Genomic DNA, 18,264 nt, shown 5'->3' on the forward strand with positions numbered 1-18,264 from the left:
AAGGGGTTGTCCTTGGCGAGACATTCTCTTTACCCTTACGATTGCCTCTTGTGATTTTTGGAAGAGAGCATTGCTCATTTCTTTTTGTTAAATTTGGCCCCATGTTCTGCAGTATAAGATGAAGTATGAGAAGTGTGTGTGTTGTGCTTGTATAAGCTTCTGTGACCGATCCCTGAGAGGACGAGGTTGTCACACTGGGAATGAGTCCAGCGGGGAGTTTCCTGCATGCTAAAAGTAATGACTCAACAATAGGAATTCATGTGGCCACCGAGAGAACTCTGACCCACAATGTGTGTAACAAGACACCAAAAAATGTCTATGATACGGGTTATATATACACAATTTTTTTTTCTTTTAGGTCTTATAAAGCATTTAGAGAACAGTATGACTGTTCATAGCTGCACAGTTCTCCCTCTTTATCGGGCACCGATCTGTAGGATCAGCGCACGGCAGCAGGAAAAACTTGAAACAATTAGAGGGCGTCCATATAAGTGATTCCATTATTGCTGTTATTTTTGGCAAATCGCCCTGTGAATCACAAAACGAAATCTAACCAATTATCCATTCCAAAGATTTGCCTAATTCATTTTTGTTATGGGGCCAAGGATACACTTGAACTTTATTTTTTTCCCAGGGATTGGCACTCCACACAAAGTTTGGTTGTGCGTGATTAACTTACAAAGATAGAAAATAACACACCAAGGGCCCAATCAGGCGACCATTTTATACGCGCAAAGATCTCAATACCTGGCGTCCCTTGTGCCAGGCATCCTTTGTGCCAGACATCCCTTGTGCCCGGCGTTCCTTCTGCTTCTCGTGTGACAGCTGTATAAAAATACAAGCTGTCACGCTTGGGTCAGTAGAGCCGACAGCCAGTCCGAGGATTGCAATGCGATCCTCGTGTGAGTAATACCGCCATCTGACTGCACCCTAATAGTCGCCCTCCCCAGATTTCTAGTGCTGCCTCTCTGCCACTGCTTCAGCGATGATAATTTGTGGTTGTCCTGAATGAGGAGTCTGAGTGACTCTGAAACGCGTTGACAGTAAACCAACATTCCATATTCCATCACGACTTCCATCGTGATATTCCAGCAGCGAAGGATACTTCCATCACCGTGGCAATCTGCTTCTGATGTGACTTCGTAACTTTGTTGTGCGCGACCGCTGCAACTAATCACTGTAGCTCAGTGGCGATGGAAATATAAACTGCATGAGCTCCTGAGCCTTAGAATACCATGAAAGGGGTAGTGTAGGGCACTTTCCCGAGACCTCCAAATGTTAGTGACATTATCTCCTCCACTTTTAGTCCACCAAGAAGTTTTTATTTATATCATGTACTTTCTCCTGTTTAAATCCAAGTTCTTCGTATAGTCGGGTGCATCTTATAGTCTGAAAGATATGGAGTTTATAGATGTTATATCTAACTGGAAGCTGATGTAACTACAGGATATCTGTGTCAGGGATTTTCCTGGAACTAACATTAAGTTATTCTCATTTCAGAATAATCCCCGCCTTATTGACGATTTACTGAGAATAGGAAATAAAATGGAAACGGTAAGTAATACGTATGGGTTACCTTAAGGGTTAAACAGGTTTTCCCATTCTAGAAACTAATGGTATTGATTGACAGCAGCAGACATATGTCCATAATGACAGATTAGGAAGTATAAAGACTTATGAGGAACCAGGAATGCTGGAGGGTATGAGTGAATATAACTACTTTTATTATTTTACACCATTCCATTTTTAATGTAAGTGGCCAGAGAACCCCTTTAAATACATCCAGACCTAGTTTTTCTTAAAGAAGCAGTTCAAGGAAATGTTACTTCTAGCTATCTCACCCCGAGCGCTCTGCTTCTGTCTTTGTTGTGTGAGGACTGAGGCTTCACACAGCAGGTGCAATTTAGTGATGTAATGTGGCACCGCAGGATCTAGACCAGTGTTTCCCGAACTCCAGTCCTCACAGCCCCCACAGGTCACGTATTCAGGATTTCCATAGTGTTGAACAGATGAGAAAATTCCTGATGCCTTGATGATACTTCCATCACCTGTGTAACACTAAGGAAATCCTGAAAACGTGACCTGTGGGGGCCATGAGGACTGGAGTTTGGGAAACACTGATCTAGACCATGCTCTGTGAGCTAGATGTCCTCAGCAGATACACAAATCTCACTGATGGTACATAACATTGTGTCAGGCTGGGATCCAGGATTTTTAACTTACAGATCACGGTATGAGCACTAGTCAGTCCCCACTGCATCGAAAGACAACAAGGTAAACAAACAAGGGAATACACTGAGCTTGAGAAGACAGCAGAGAGATCACGGCAGCTATCCTCCAAGGGAAATCCAGGAAGAAACTAGCCGACTACTAGCACTCCAGACCTGGACAGAGAAAAATAGAGCTATCACCGGCAACTGTCTGGAGACACTGAGAGTTTCTATTTAACAAGCAAGGGTGTGTCAATTAGCAGCAGAAGGTGGAGGTCACTGCTAGGTCCCAAAGGGAGAAGGATATCACTACAAAGCAAAGCCAAGCGCAGTGAGCTTCTACAGCCGGATCCAGAACGACTGTCTGTTACACCTGATACACCCGTGACACAGCCATCTATTGTCTCATTAATGGAGATGGGTTGGAAGCAAAGCATTTTAGAACTTTGTGGAGAATACAAGTGTTTACACACTGCGTTATGGAATCCTTATTTTCCATCTTTTGCATGAGCAAAAATGAAAAAGTTACATACGTATATATTTTTTTTCCTTTCTTTCTTCCAGCCTAAGTTAAAGACAAAAATGTCTGCCATACTTGAAGCAATAGGTTGGGTGCAGGCCACCGGAGACCAAGTCCTGTATAAAAAAATCATGAACTCCCAGGAATGTTTTCGCAGTCAATTCCTTTTCACTTTCTTTTACCAATGTAAGTGATGGAGTGACTTCTTAAAAAAATAAATAACCCTAGTTCTGTTATACATTGTGATCAATATACAATTTTATTTTATTTTTTTATCCAACTAATAGATACATTTTTATTGACCAAGATGGGGGAGGAATGCTGTATGTTAACTGATAAAGTAAAAAAACACGCGTGTGACAAATGTGACGAGGTAAGAGACCAGTCGGGTGTTAAAAGGCAACTACATCAGTGACGTCATTGCATTTATGAAAAAAAACTCACATGAAATGAGCTGTTGTTTTTCTCTTAGATTTCACATTTTTTTAGCTCATGCCTATATACTAAAGTTTCTCAATCTGTCAGTGGTATTGGCAGAAAGTGTAATATGCATGGGAGCCCCCCTGACTCTACCTGTCACGCAAGGTGAGGGAATGAATAAATGTACAACAACGGGAAGAGGGGGAAAGGGAGCCCAACAACTAGGGAAAGGGGGAGTGGAGACCCCTAGGCAGATCTAATACCACCCTGCCTACCCTATCGTCCCTATGTAGGTTCCTATCGCCGAGCAGGAACCTAAGCCCTGAATGTCCCTAGAGCTAGGCCCTGGATAGGGAAGGGACGGAGTGAGCACTAGTGAGGCCCCACTACAAACTAATGACAAGGTAAACAAACAAAGGGGATATACTTAGCTTGAGCAGACACGAGAGATAACGCCAACTGTCCTCCAAGGTCACCAAAGATGAGACTAGCCGACTGCCAGTACTCCAAGTCTGCACAGAGGTACATAGAACTATTACCGGTGACTCTCTGGAGAAGCTGAGAGTATTTAACTACCAAGCAAAGGTTGTGTCACTCAGCAGCAGAAGGTGGAGGTCCCTGCTGGATCTTAAATGAAGAAGGATATAACTATACTACAGAGATGAGAGGATTAAGAAGGCGTCTGCAATGCCAAGTGCAGTGTCCTTCTACAGCCGGATCCAGAGCGACTGTCTGTCACACCTGACACACCCGTGACACTACCCTGACAAATGATGTTGGGGGTAAGAAGGATCGACCGTCTGGAATTCCAACGGTCGATCGTTTTGTCCTTCCTGAAAATCTGCTGACAAATGATTCTGGCATAGAAAACACCGGATCGATCCTCACTGCTCAGTGGCTCAGTGTTGCTGGCTATTGGCCAACAGCTATCTAATGTAGATGGGGGCCAATAGGGCAGAGCTGTCATCTTGGGGATTACAGACAGTGTACAGTGAGAGTCTGGGACACATCCCCATCATCTCATTGGTTCCAACTTTTAGTCAATCCCTTTGGGCTATTTTCATTGGCTGATGTGCATAACATAAGGTTATCACGGGCCAATTGGGAAGTTGGCATAAGTTCCATTACAAGAAAGACAGAGTGAATGTACAAACTACTAAACCCTCGGTGACAAAAATGAATCAATCTGGTTGATATAATTGCTGCACATAATTCGGCCTTAGTAAGTGGGGAACATGGACAGTCTCTAAGATTTGTACTCTAATGTCGGTGTCATTCATGTTCCAGGAATGTGAAAAAAAGAAGCAATGCGGAAATCTAGCCTTTGAGAAGCGGCAGTACGTCTATGCTGTCAGGTATTACACTGCAGCAATGCAATACAGGTAATGTTCAAAGTATGGAATTGGGCACAGAAGCCTCCACCTGCCTGTTACCTGGCAGTACCTCCTCAGGGCTATTTTATTGTCATTGCCCGCCCTCACCCAGGCCTGGATGTCATCACAAGCCGCTTACAGTGGCATCAGGCACAGTGATGTGGGGTGCACCGGCCCCGGCTTCATCTCCTCACCGGATAGATGCTGGCTGTGGCTTGTAATGACATTCCTGGCTTATGGAATCAATCAAGTCACTTTTTTTTCTACATGATTCCAGAAAGTAAAGGAACATAATTGTGAACCTGTTATTGTCCTGGCTATTAAGTTGGCAACAATTTAAGTATCTCCATGTTCTCCAGCTACAAAGAGAAGTACCGTATTTTTCAGACTATAACACGCACCGGACCATAAGATTCTCCTAGGTTTTAGAGGAGGAAAATAGAAAAAAAAAATGAGGTCATGACGTACTGTTAAGGGGGGAGGGGATCTGCTACTGACACTGTTATAGGTGTAAAGTCCCCCAATTCTGTACTAATGTCCCCCATTTTGGTATATATGGCCTTAAATCCTGGTATACATGGCCTCCGTCCCATCCCGGTATACATGGCCTCCGTCCCATCCCGGTATACATGGCCCCCCTGTAGTGGTATGCATGGCCCCCCCCCGTAGTGGTATACATGGGCCCCCCCCGTAGTGGTATACATGGGCCCCCCGTGTAGTGGTATACATGGCCCCCCCTGTAGTGGTATACATGGCCCCCCCTGTAGTGGTATGCATGGCCCCCCCCATAGTGGTATACATGGCCCCCCCCGTAGTGGTATACATGGTCCCCCCCGTAGTGGTATACATGGTCCCCCCCGTAGTGGTATACATGGGCCCCCCGTGTAGTGGTATACATGGCCCCCCCTGTAGTGGTATACATGGCCCCCCCTGTAGTGGTATACATGGCCTCCATCCCATCCTGGTATATACATGGCCTCCATCCCATCCTGGTATATACATGGCCTCCATCCCATCTCCATTCTGGTATATATGGACTCCATCATGCCGCATACATTGAAAAATAAAAAATAATACTCACCTTCCATCCACTCCATCGCAGCTCTGCGTCCCGTTCTGATGCCAGCAGCATTTTTCAGCGTGTAAGCAGCGCATGATGTCACTGGGTGATCACGTGTGCCCGCTATTAAAGAGAATGAATATTCACTGCTCTCCACTCCCATAGTCCCGCCCACCTGTCAGCGTCGGCTTCAGTGCATAGAGGTGGGCGTGGGGAGCAGTGAATATTCATTTTCTTTAACAGCGGTTAGTGTTAGCTGTAGCTACCGGCTCTTGCTCCCTGTGACTCGCTCCTCCATCGCTGCCGCTTTACCCCCCTCCCCACCACAGCCACACTATCCAGACTATAAAATGCAACTCCCACTTTTCTCCAAAATTTTGGAGGAAAAAATGAGTCTTATAGTCTGAAAAATACAGTAGTTAAAACTGAACCTTTAATCATATAGAGTAAAAAAAAATTGGGAGAATTTGCACAAAAAAAACCTCATAATTCTTACGCACTTCAGTAGAGAAACCCTTAAACAAAGCTATGATTGATAGTTTTTCTACCCGAAACGCGTCATTTTTTTTTTTTACATTTTTTTTTTTATATATGTGCACATTTTTCCTTTTTTTTTTATCCTTTACGATTAAAGGCTAAGGTTTAACTTCTATCCTTTGGTGCTGGAGAACATCCCTTTTTGGACCATTGAGAGCTATTTGACCTGGTAGCCGGACCAGAGCACCTCTCTGGAAGTCTCCTGGGATACTTATTAGTGGTGAGTGTCATCACACTTATTGTATGACGTTCTGAGATGTTGTGTTTGCTCCAAATTACACTGTAAAATCTTAAGTACATGTACAGAGAGAGAGAACCACATCAGAATAGAACTCCTTTATTTCATCATTCGGTCGGTCTTTATACAGGTCCTGCATTGTAACAATGTAATTGGCACAGCTTAGCGCTAAAGAATGTGCTGACATTAGCATACATACCTCTAGTTGGCTATCATTGACACTTTATTTTGGTCTGGGCGTAGCTTCTACTCCTTGATTTTGTTTCTTTGTTTGGAATGTCTTTAGACACAATCATTCCAAAACCGTCATTAAATAGACTTCATTCCAAAAGGAAAGAGATGCACGTAGAAAGAAACTAAGATGGAGTCAGGATAGATAAATGAGTCCTGCTCTCCCAGTGAGCTAAATTGACACTTTTTCTATTTTTTTGTAACAAATTCAAGGAACCCAATCCCTTGAACTCGCCTCCTATGTTCTAAAAAATTTTTTTTCCCATTTTAGAGGCGCTCATCTTCATAGTTTTTTTTTTTTTTTTAATTGTAATGTTTATTAAAAGATTTTCATATTCAACAAGAAACCGACTTGAAAAAAGGAATAAAAATTAGAAAATTTCAATGAGAACATAGTAAATCAGCTTTGTGATACAGCTGTAACATATTATGGTGGTATACAAATTTGTTATATATACTGTATATAACAAACTAAAAAAAAGGGATACAGACTAGACATAGAAATAAACAGAAGGGAAAGGGGATGATTAAATATGTCAGGGTTTGAAGGAGATAGATCACCTAGTGAGTAAGGTTCCTAAATATTCAGCAGTACCCAAAAGATGTCCCATGTGTTATGATCTGCTACAGAGACTAAGGAAAGAAAGGAGATCTATCCCTACAATAGAACTAAACTAGATCCCTACGATGTAACAGGGAACCTGATCCTGCGATCAGACCCGCTAAAGTCCTCGGCTAGTCTGAACGCAGACCTATAGATGTGAGGGAGGGATCCCTACAAGATCTAGGGACTGGTAAAAGTTGGACACCTCCTAGCAGAAATAGTAGCAGTCAAAGACAAACACACAACAAAAAGGCATAGGGGTCAGAAGACCTAGCAAAACTAACAGAGAACGGCAACAGAGCAACAAGCTAGCTCAACAGTAGTAAATACAAATGAAGTCCAGCAAAGCCAGGAGGGCGGAGCTGGATTAAATAGGCAAAATGGTCATGTGACCAGCAAACTAAAAAAAAACCTAACAGGAGAGTTGTAACACCATGGGGACCAAATGAGGTTGATTCTCTCGATCGTTTCATCATTCAGTGCAGTACGATAGTCGAAATTTCTGATATCTTTGATCCTGGTGTATAAGTCATATATAGATGGGGGGAGCTTTGTTTCCAGTGAGAAGATATCAAACCTCTTGCAGCCATCAATATGTGTAGTAGAAGTCTTTTAGATACATTTTGCGGGAAGATATTAAGGTGTTGAGGATATAATGATGGGTCTAACTCAAAGATTATTTTCATAGGTTTTTAAGGTTATTTCCTATTGTCTGCTTGTGAAAACGAATCATTTTGCAATTTACTGCTTATTAAAATTCACATCCATCACTGAGATATTAGCACTGTGCATGTACGGCCACTGATGCTAGACGGCTGTGGTGGCCGGTATCCCAGGCAACAAATTGTATACAAAAGATTAGATCAAGAACGCTGCAGATTTGAATAACTAATGACAAAAGAAGAGAGATGTTTGGGAAAAACTTATAAGAAAAGGACTGCTATTGGCAGCAGTGCCTCTTCTTCTTTGCACACATTTTGATAAACCTTTCCTAATGTTCATTCTCTCTCTCTCTCTCTCTCTCTCTCTCTTTAGCCCCCATAATCATATCTTGTTCAGTAACCGGGCTCTCTGCTTTATTCGTATGGACGATTATTGGTAAGTTATATGTGTGTGTCAATTACGGTTCTCATTGGTGGACAATTATAAATGCTTTAGGGAAAACTTTTATATCTCTTCTAATTGATGGGATTTTATCCAAAAGTTGCTTCCATGATATGGGGGTTGTAGTGTGTGGCCTTCTGATGAATTGTCTGGAAGGATTTCACATTCAGGAACAGAACAGAATGTAAGCATAATGGGTAGGAATGAGCGGACCTGTGGAAGTTCGAGCTTTGGTACCAGACCCAACCTTTAGCCCAAAGTTTGGTTTGAGTACCAGAACTGTACCCAAACTTGAACCAGAACCCCATTGAAAACAATGGGCACCTGAACTTTTGATCTGGAAAATCTCTCTCTTTTTTCTCTTTTTCTCGCGTGCTCTTTTGCTCTCTCGCGTGCTCTTTTGCGCTCTCGCGTGCTCTTTTGCGCTCTCGCGTGCTCTTTTGCTCATCCCCGGACTCCCCCCCCCCCCCCCCCCCCCAAACTTTGAACATTAAAACGTACTTCCGGGAAAAGACAATGTACGGAGTTCAGCACCGGACACTTCAGTATGAACCCCCGACTTTTAAGTTTGGTTTCGCTCATCTATAATAATGGGTTGTCACTTTGGGTTTTTTCACATGTTGTGTTTTTTTTTTTTTTTTTTTGTGTTGCAAAGCTTTTTCTTCTGAACATCGATGTTAATAAACTCTTTGAAATCACATAATGTATCACATACAATCAATGTTAAAAATATCTGAGCTTCTGGACCTAAACCATCTGGAAAATAGGTCTCCTCCAACTCTAGTTAAGGTGGCTGCAGCCAAGTAGATTGAATTGAGAGGTGGAAGCAGCTGAGCAGCTATTGAGAATAACCCTTTAATTCAGTTTTATATATGTATACGTATGTTATTTTTTTTTATAAGATTTTAGTTTAAAAAAAACTCATCCTGATGTATTAGAAGACAAACCCATACATAATATAAGTAAAGAAATAAATTAATATAGCTGTAATAGATTGTCATTACTTTTAACTAAATGTGTTATAGGAATGCGTTGTGTGATGGGAAGAAAGCGGTTGTACTTAAGAACACCTGGTCAAAGGTAGGTATCGTCAGCATTCAGATGTATTTATTTTTTTACATAAAAATGGCATCTAAAAGGATTTTTATTGTTATTAATATTTATTATTATAGCGCCATTTATTCCATGGCACTTTACATGTGAAAGGGGTATACGTAGCAAAAACAAGTACAATAATCTTTAGCAAAACGTGACGGCGACTGTTACAGGAAGAGCGAGGACCCTGCCCGCGAGGGCTCACAATCTACAAGGGATGTGTGAGGATACAGTAGGTGAGGGTAGAGCTGGTCATGGAGTAATGTGGTGGAGTGATTGTTACTGCAGGTTGTAGACTTGTCGGAAGAGATGGGTCTTAAGGTTTCCACGGTAGGCAAGATTCTGATATGTTGGGGTAGAGAGTTCCAGAGTGGGGGGGATGCACTGGAGAAATCTTGGATGCGATTGTGGGAAGAGGAGATAAGAGGGGAGTAGAGAAGGAGATCTTGTGAGGATCGGAGGTTGCGTGCGGGTATGTAACGGGAGACTAGATCAGAGATATATGGAGGAGACAGGTTGTGGAGGGCTTTGAACTGGAGTCTCTGGGTAATGGGGAGCCAGTGAAGGGATTGACAGAGGGGAGAGGCTGGGGAATAGTGGGGGGACAGGTGGATTAGTTGGGCAGCAGAGTTTAGGATAGATTGGAGGGGTGCGAGAGTGTTAGAGGGGAGGCCACAGAGCAGGAGGTTGCAGTAGTCGAGGCGGGAGATGATGAGGGCGTGCACTAGGGTTTTTGCAGATTCGTGGTTGAGGAATGTGCAGATCCGGGAAATATTTTGTAGTTGGCAGGAAGTGGAAAGGGCTTGGATATGTGATTTGAAGGAGAGAACGGAGTCCAGGGTTACCCCAAGGCAGCGAGCTTGAGGAACTGGAGAGTGTGGACAGCCATTGACGTTGATAGATAGGTCAGATGGGGGGATTGAATGAGATGGTGGAAAGATGATGAATTAAATCTTATCCATGTTAAGTTTTAGAAATCTAGCAGAGAGGAAGGATGAAATAACATAATAATAATAATTAACATTTTTCGGATTATGAGACACACTTATAAGTTTAATGTAGCCTACTGGGGAGGGGGAGGTGGCAGCTGTGTTGGAGCAGGGTCCCAGGAGGCAGGTCGCTGCTGCAGGAAGCTGGCGGCGGCAAGAGTGGGTTAATGCAGCAGGCCCCAAACTAGGAGGAGGGGGTGTTATACTGTGCGAGGCTGCAGAGGGCTCCGGCCTTTTAGAAAATGTCGATGGAGTCCCCGCACTTCCCATCGTTTTCACTGCGGTGGACTTCAGGAAAATGACTGCCGGCGGCGACACGTGCAGATTTAGATCTCAGCCCCTGAGATCTTGGTAGAAGAGGCCCACCGCAGCCACGCACCACTGAACACCTCCCTCCTCCCAGCTCAAAAATAGTTGCAAGAAAAGGATCATAAAACAAAAGCGTACAAAAAAAGGAAAATGGGGCCCTGTCAGGAAGGGGTTAATGTGCTTTTTTTTTGTTTTCTTCTTAAACCCTTTACAATTTACCTCCTTCACCCTTTAAAGAAATGCTCTACCCCTTTTTAAGAAATTAATATACTTAAAATTTCAACAGACATGGAGATATCATCTTCCAAAATATTAAATTATTTAAACCCGTATGGTAAAAGTTGTAAAGTAAAAACTTTTGCCATTTTCGGTCCCATTCCTATTGCAAAAATGCAATAAAAAGCAATCACAACGTTGCATGTACCCCAAAATGATGAAAAATTAGAAGCTGTGGCTCCTATCATAAAAAAAAAATAAGCTGCCCTCACACCGCTCCATTAACGGGAAAATAAAAACATTATAAGTGTTGGAAAATGGTGACGTAAAGAAAATTTTATTTTTAGAGTTTAGATTTTTTTAGAAAAAAACAAAACAACCTAAAACAATTAAAAAAAAAAAAAAAAAAAAAATAGTTCCGAAATAGGACTGACCTAGAAAATCCTGCTGTTGAGTCATTTTTACTGCACAATGAATGCTGTATAAACAAAATCCCCCAAAAAATGATGGGGAAAATCAATTTTTTTCACACCTGGAAACATTATATGGTAAAATGAATGGTGTCAAAGACTGCAACATGTCTTCCAAAAAATTGAGAGGAAAAAGTGCAAAAAAATTAAAAGGTAAAAAAAATAAAATATGAATAGAGCATTAGGGCATGTTCACACAGGTTGCATTTTATATAGATTTTTTTTTTCATGGAAATATGCCCTGGATGCTGCTATTGCGGGCCGATTCAACACAGAAAAATTGAGTGCCCCCCCCCCCCTGTGTATGAAAATGGACCCCCCTGGTATATGAGAGTGGGCCCCCCCACCCGTGTGAGAGTGGCCCCCCCCCCACACGTGTGTGAGAGTGGCCTCCCCCCCGTGTATCAGAGTGGACCCCTCTACCCCCTGTGTATCAGAGTGGACCCCCCTGTATATGAGAATGTCCACCAATGTTTGTGCCAGTTGGCGGCAGACCTGTGGGGGGGGGGGGTCTGATCCTCTAGTAAATATTTGTGGGGGTTTAACCGAACGATCGCTTTGGATTTCGATAAAATTCGATGTTTTCACTGTCGTGACGAGCTGCCAAGAAATCCTGAGTAAGGGTATGTGCACACGATGCAGAAATGAAGCAGAAAATTTCTGCATCATTTCTGCATCTCCCTGGCAGAAAAAACGCATGCAGATTGTGCATGCGTTTTTCCTGCGGAATACATGCGGATTCACATGCTTTTCCACATGCGTTTCTGCATGCAGATTGACAAGCGCTTTCCAGGCGATTTTAGCATCACCTGGAAAGTGCTTGACAACTAGGTCACACTATATAAATCCATGCAACCGGCAACCAGCATGGATTTATATAGTGTGACCCGAGAGAATGGTAAAAATAAAAAATAAATGTATACTTTACCCTCCGATGGCCCGCGCTGTCCTGCTCAATCCGTTCTCCCGGCAGCCGGCAACTTTGAATTGAAAGACCTGCCGACGTCAGCGTCGCGTGACCCGTCACATGACTCTGACGTCAGCGCTGGTCCTACAACTCACTGCAAGTGCCGGGAACCAAGCAGGAGCGCTGCGCGGGCCGACAGATGGTAAGTATATATATATTTTTTATTTTATTCTTGTTTTACAGCTTTTTTAATGGTACCTGGGTGTGGAGGAGACTCTCCTCTCCTCCACACCCAGGTACCATCCGCACATTAGAACGCACCAATTACGCAAGTACAGATGCAGTCTTGCGGAATTGGCGCGTTCTAATGCAAGTCAATGGCGGCGAAAACGCCGCGTTTACGCAAAATTAATTGACATGCTGCGGATTTTTGAGCGCAGCGTTTACTCTGCGGAAAAATCCACATCATGGGCACAGCACATGTGGATTTCAATTGGGGAATATTGCTTCCCTTCTACCATGCGTTTTTCATGCGTTTCCGCGGCGTTTACACAACTGCAAAAACGCCGCGGAAACGCATTAAATACGCATCGTGTGAACCCAGCCTAAGGCAGTGTGCTCACTATGTGTTTTTCAAGCATTTCCGCAGCGGCAATTCCGACGCAAAAACGCATGGTAAAAGGTCTGCCATGTCCCCAATGATAATCTGCATGTGCTGTGCACATGCTGCGGAAATTCCCGCTGTGGATTATCATTGCGGAAAAAAATGCAGCATTACCAATCAGGGGTGGATTAAGAGTAGCAAGGGCCCCAGGCAGTTTAGAAGGCGCGGGCCCCCCCCCCACCTGATTTATCACGTGACATGCCACATGATCCCCTGTGATAGATCATGTGATAGTTCACGGGAAATTAATTTGGCACAATATTAATTGTGCTGCCTCATCTGAGAGCAGCACAATATTGGGGCAGATACCCTGATTCCAGCGATGTGTCACTTTTTCAGCTGCTTGTTGTCATTTTGAGAAAATCACCGTTTCATCTGCTGCAGATCTAGCAGCTCTCTGAATGCTGCACTCTGTATAACCCCGCCCCCCAACCACTGATTGGCAGCTTTCTGCCCATGCTCAGTGTACACAGAAATCTACTGATCAGTGATGGGGGTGGGGTCCTACAGAACTTACTAGTCATCTAGTGATAATTACCTTCTGACAAATCAATGATTTTATCAAAACAACACTAAGCAGCCCAGTAAGTGACACATTACTGGAATCAGTGCCTCTAACCCTACATTATGCTGCTCTCAGATTAGGTGGCAAAAACCTGATGACAGATTCCCTTTAAAGGAGCTGTAAACACAAAAAAGTTTGTATTAAAAAAAATACAAGCCATTTGTTAAATTAACTTTTTTTCATTGTTAATTCACATTAGACTGTATCTTCAACACTTTTGTCAGCAGGTCTTACTACAGACTCTGAATAGGGCAGCTCTCTCCCTCTCCCTCAGCAGAAAGTCACAGCATGGTTAAAAAACGGGATCTTTTATGATTTTCTCATAATAAATAAAAAAGGACATGCAAGTTCTCCAAACTATTTTCCGTTTCTCTATAGGGGAGGTCCTAAATCTTTCTTGTTCTTTAGTTGATCACATGTCAAAAAGACAAAGCATTTACTATGAACTCACCTAAAAAAATATGCACTTGGAGAGTAATATCATCATCTGCATGTAAATATTCCTTGACTCTAAGGGCTTGCTCACACTGTCGTATAACACGGCCGAATGCTATGTGATGTTTTATCGGATAGGACTCGGCCCTATGTTATACTATGGGACAGTGCAGATCTGCAATTATTGGCAAGAGAAAATAATCTCATTCGATATTTGGACCATGTGCACCCATACAAGTCTATGGGTGCACGTAAAACATTGGACTGCACTCGGATGTCATCCAAGTGCAGTCCGATGAACACTCACAGAGACGATGGAGAAATTAAGTTCTCCATCTTCTCCATATCTGTGCTGCGAGAGAATCGGATCACACTCAGTTGAACCTCTGACAAGAGTTTGAGCCGAGTGTCATTAGTATAATTGTCCCTATTCTCTTGCATGAGAGAATATATGGCTTAGTGAGTGGACCCTAAAACTGAATAGTAGTGACGGACAGGCACCTCACAAGCGGGATCCATGTAGCTCTCAGATGTCATGTAGGTAGGGCTTCATTCCATGGGGTAGGGCTTCATTTCAAGGTATATTAAAAAATGGACTTCAAATAAAAATTAAATGAACACAAAAAGCACTAATTGAATTATTTTTTTCGTATTTATGTTTGCAGCCCCTTTAAAAACCCTTTGAGGACCAAGGCACATATATGTCCCATAGTTTTAAACTGGAAAAAAATTTGATTGAATAAAATTTAAGGTCCTCGAAGTTTAAGTAGGTCATAAATTCATATGAATACATGCTCATACAATTGCACATGCCAAAAGATGAAGAAGAACAGAATCAAAAATATGACATTAAGTGGAGCACTTACAGGTATTCAAGGTGAAAGAGACCAGCAAAGGCATCGTCTCGAATGACAGTAATTGAGTTAGAATTCAGCAAGCTGAAAATGAAGACAGCAGGTTAGAAGCGAACCAGACTTTATGGTGCTCAGAATTAGTCAAGCAGAATTTATTGACTGCTCTTGCAAAGCACTGAGACTCCCGCTGTGTATAGATGGCGCCGTGCGGCCTCCCGCTGTGTATAGATGGCACCGTATAGATGGCTACGTGTGGCCTCCTGCTGAGTATACGTGTATAGATGGCTACGTGCGGACTCCTGCTGAGTATAGATGCCGCACAGCGCTCCCCCCAGAGACAGCAGGAGGCCGCACAGCGCCATCTATACACAGCAGGAGGCCGCACGGCGACATCTATACTCAGCGGGGGGCCGCACGTAGCCATCTATACACAGCGGGGGCGCACGTAGCCATCTATACACAGTGGGGGGCCGCACGGCGCCGTCTATACACAGTGGGGGGGCCGCACGTAGCCATCTATACACAGCGGGAGGCCGCACGGCGCCCCCCCCAGAGACAGCAGGAGGTCGCACAGCGCCATCTATACTCAGTGGGAGGCCGCACGTAGCCATCTATACACAGCAGGAGGCCGCACGTCGACCTCTATACTCAGCGGGGGGGGCGCACGTAGCCGTCTATACACAGCGGGGGGCCGCACGTAGCCATCTATACACAGCGGGGGGCCACACGGCACCCCCCCAGAGACATCAGGAGGTCGCACAGCGCCATCTATAATCAGTGGGAGGCCGCACGTAGCCATCTATACACAGCAGGAGGCCGCACGTCGACATCTATACTCAACGGGGGGGGGGCGCACGTAGCAGTCTATACACAGCGGGGGGCCGCACGTAGCCATCTATACACAGCGGGGGGCCGCACGTAGCCATCTATACACAGTGGGGGGCCGCACGTAGCCATCTATACACAGCGGGGGGCCACACGGCACCCCCCCCAGAGACATCAGGAGGCCGCACGGCGCCAAATATACTCAGCAGGAGGCCGCATGCAGTCACACACACACACACAAACATATACAGACACGCATAAACACATTTGAAACAGAAAAATATATACAAACAGACATCACACAATGACATCTGCCCACACACACACAAACAGACAGACATCACACACACACACACACACACACACCTGCCCACACACACACACACACACACACACACACCTGCCCACACAGACACACACCTGCCCACACAGACACACACCTGCCCACACAGACACACACCTGCCCACACAGACACACACCTGCCCATAGACACACCTGCCCACACAGACACACACCTGCCCACACAGACATACATATACACACACACACACACCATCCCCCGGCTCCATTCCTCCTGCCTGCTCTCTCTCTTTTCCGGTTCAGCACTGCAGGCCGGGCGCGCACTACTTGACGTCACAGCTAGGAGACACAGCCGCGCACAGGGCCGTGTCTCCTAGCAGTGACGCGGCCGGGCCAGCACAGGGAAGTTAACTGCTGCAGTGCTGGCCCGGCCGATGAAGAAGTAGTGGCGGCGGCCGCTGCTGGGGGAGCGGTCCGGGCCCCCCCACTCCCGCCACTGCTACCGCTTTGTGCCGCGGCGGCCCGCACATATAATGAGGGCAATCCGGCATTAGACACCCCGCCTGGAGCCGCGGGCCCCCTGCAGGCTCGGGGCCCCCGGGCGGTCGCCCGGATTACCATCATTATAATCCGCCTATGCTACCAATCATTTGAAAACCCGCATGCGAAATCACACGTTAAAAACGCTTCACTTACGCTTCTACCTGGCATAAAAAACACACGTACAATCCGCATGCACAATCCGCATGTACAATCCGCATGCACAATCCGCATGTACAATCCACATGCGTTTTTTCTGCCAGGGAGATGCAGAAACGCTCAGGAAAAAATCCGGAGCATTTCTGCATCGTGGGCACTAGGCCTTTAATGGGATTGTTAGATAGTGTCTGTAAATTTTGCGAGTGTGAAGCGAGTCCCGTGTCGCCTTTTTTTTTTTATTTTATTGCGCTTTCTGCAGCAGTGTATTGTCACAAAACAGACTGGTGTGAGGAAACCTGTGTCACACTGGTCACACTGCTCCTCTCTAGCAGTGTTTTGTTCTGCTGGTGCCTTAGTGCCATCTATGTACCGGGCGGGGAGGAGGCGCTCACTCTCCTCACAACTTACCTCACATCAATCAGGACGCCGCGCTGAGCGTTTCTTCCTCCACTCGTTCAGCCAATGAGAGCGCCGGGTTCGGGTCACGTGACGGGTCTCGGCCGTTATCGCTGCATCCTGTCTCCTCTATACAGTTTGTGTGCAGTTTTCTTAGCCAATGAGAAACTAGGAAATGGGTCACAAGGTTCCGGCTGTGGAATAAATAGCTGAGGCGTCCGGACTTCTCAGGAGTCAGTGGGTGGTCCGCGATGCTGCCGTCTCTTCTGCCTGTATGTAGCCACCGTCGCCCTAGCCTCAGCCCTGGCAATGTGGTGATAACGGCCGAGCCAACCGCGTTCATGGGCTTCTCCAGGAGGAGCAGGACAAGGAAGGTTTGTGCTGTGTCAGGAGGAGCAGACATGTCAATTGCCCTTTTTAAAATAAATAATAATAATAAAAAAATATATATATTTATTTTATTACTACAAAATGCTGCGATTTTCCACCCAAAAATATGTAAATGTGTGTGTGTGTGTGTGTACGCCGCGGGATGATGGCCGCCACTATTTTGATGCTGCGTTCAATAAATGTTCACGCCGCGGCCAGATTTAGATTTTCGCACTTTTTTTCTTTTTTCTTTTGAGTCATAACTTTTTTTTTTATTATTACTTTTTCTCCATTGTTGGTGTGTTGTTTTGTTTTTTTTTTCCCTTGGGAAGCGAATTGCAGTTTTAAATGACGTCGTTCATTTTACTACTTAATGTACTAACAAAACAGAAAATAAAATTTCAAGAGCAGTGAAAAAGTTAAAATATATCTATTATAATATAATTTTTTTTATTTTTTTTTCCAGTAATCTCGCCCCCCCCCCCCCCCCTGAAAAAATAAAATAATATTTTTCTTTTATTTTTGAACTTTGAGAACAGGGGGTGGGGTGGGAGGTGACTGTTTTGTTTTGCGCCTTTTTAAAAAAAAATTTGCCTAACTTCTGTATTTTCTTCAAATGCACAAAATAAAAACGTGGTCACATTTAAAAAAAACTAAAAAATGGATTAACCAAAAACATCTGGATAATGCAAACAGTGCCCACATTGTTGATCAAATTCCAGAAAGGAGAAAGACTGAAAACTGTAAAAATATTGCAAAAGCCATAATTAAAGAGGTTGTCTGGGACTTTAACCTTTAATGGCCTATTTTTTAGGATAGGTCCACAATGTCTGTTTGGTGGGGGAGCAACACTCCCGATCAGCTGTTGATGGT

General features: G+C 44.3%; 1 protein-coding gene across 3 annotated transcripts in view; it reads left to right on the forward strand.

Annotated features, from left to right (window-relative positions):
* TTC3 (tetratricopeptide repeat domain 3) overlaps window positions 1-18,264 on the forward strand; it is a 167,987-nt gene that overhangs the window by 16,418 nt on the left and 133,305 nt on the right. For all 3 annotated transcript variants that reach the window (XM_073668397.1, XM_073668395.1, XM_073668396.1), the window contains exons 6-11: window positions 1,501-1,554; window positions 2,775-2,916; window positions 3,018-3,103; window positions 4,438-4,532; window positions 8,229-8,291; window positions 9,323-9,377. In XM_073668397.1, the coding sequence (XP_073524498.1) occupies window positions 1,501-1,554; window positions 2,775-2,916; window positions 3,018-3,103; window positions 4,438-4,532; window positions 8,229-8,291; window positions 9,323-9,377 (495 nt within the window). The remainder of the gene's footprint in view (window positions 1-1,500; window positions 1,555-2,774; window positions 2,917-3,017; window positions 3,104-4,437; window positions 4,533-8,228; window positions 8,292-9,322; window positions 9,378-18,264) is intronic.

This window comes from Phyllobates terribilis, unplaced genomic scaffold, assembly GCF_046119375.1.
Source record: "Phyllobates terribilis strain yellow unplaced genomic scaffold, ASM4611937v1 Scaffold_2__4_contigs__length_985480577, whole genome shotgun sequence".
Classification (NCBI taxonomy): Eukaryota; Metazoa; Chordata; class Amphibia; order Anura; family Dendrobatidae; genus Phyllobates; species Phyllobates terribilis.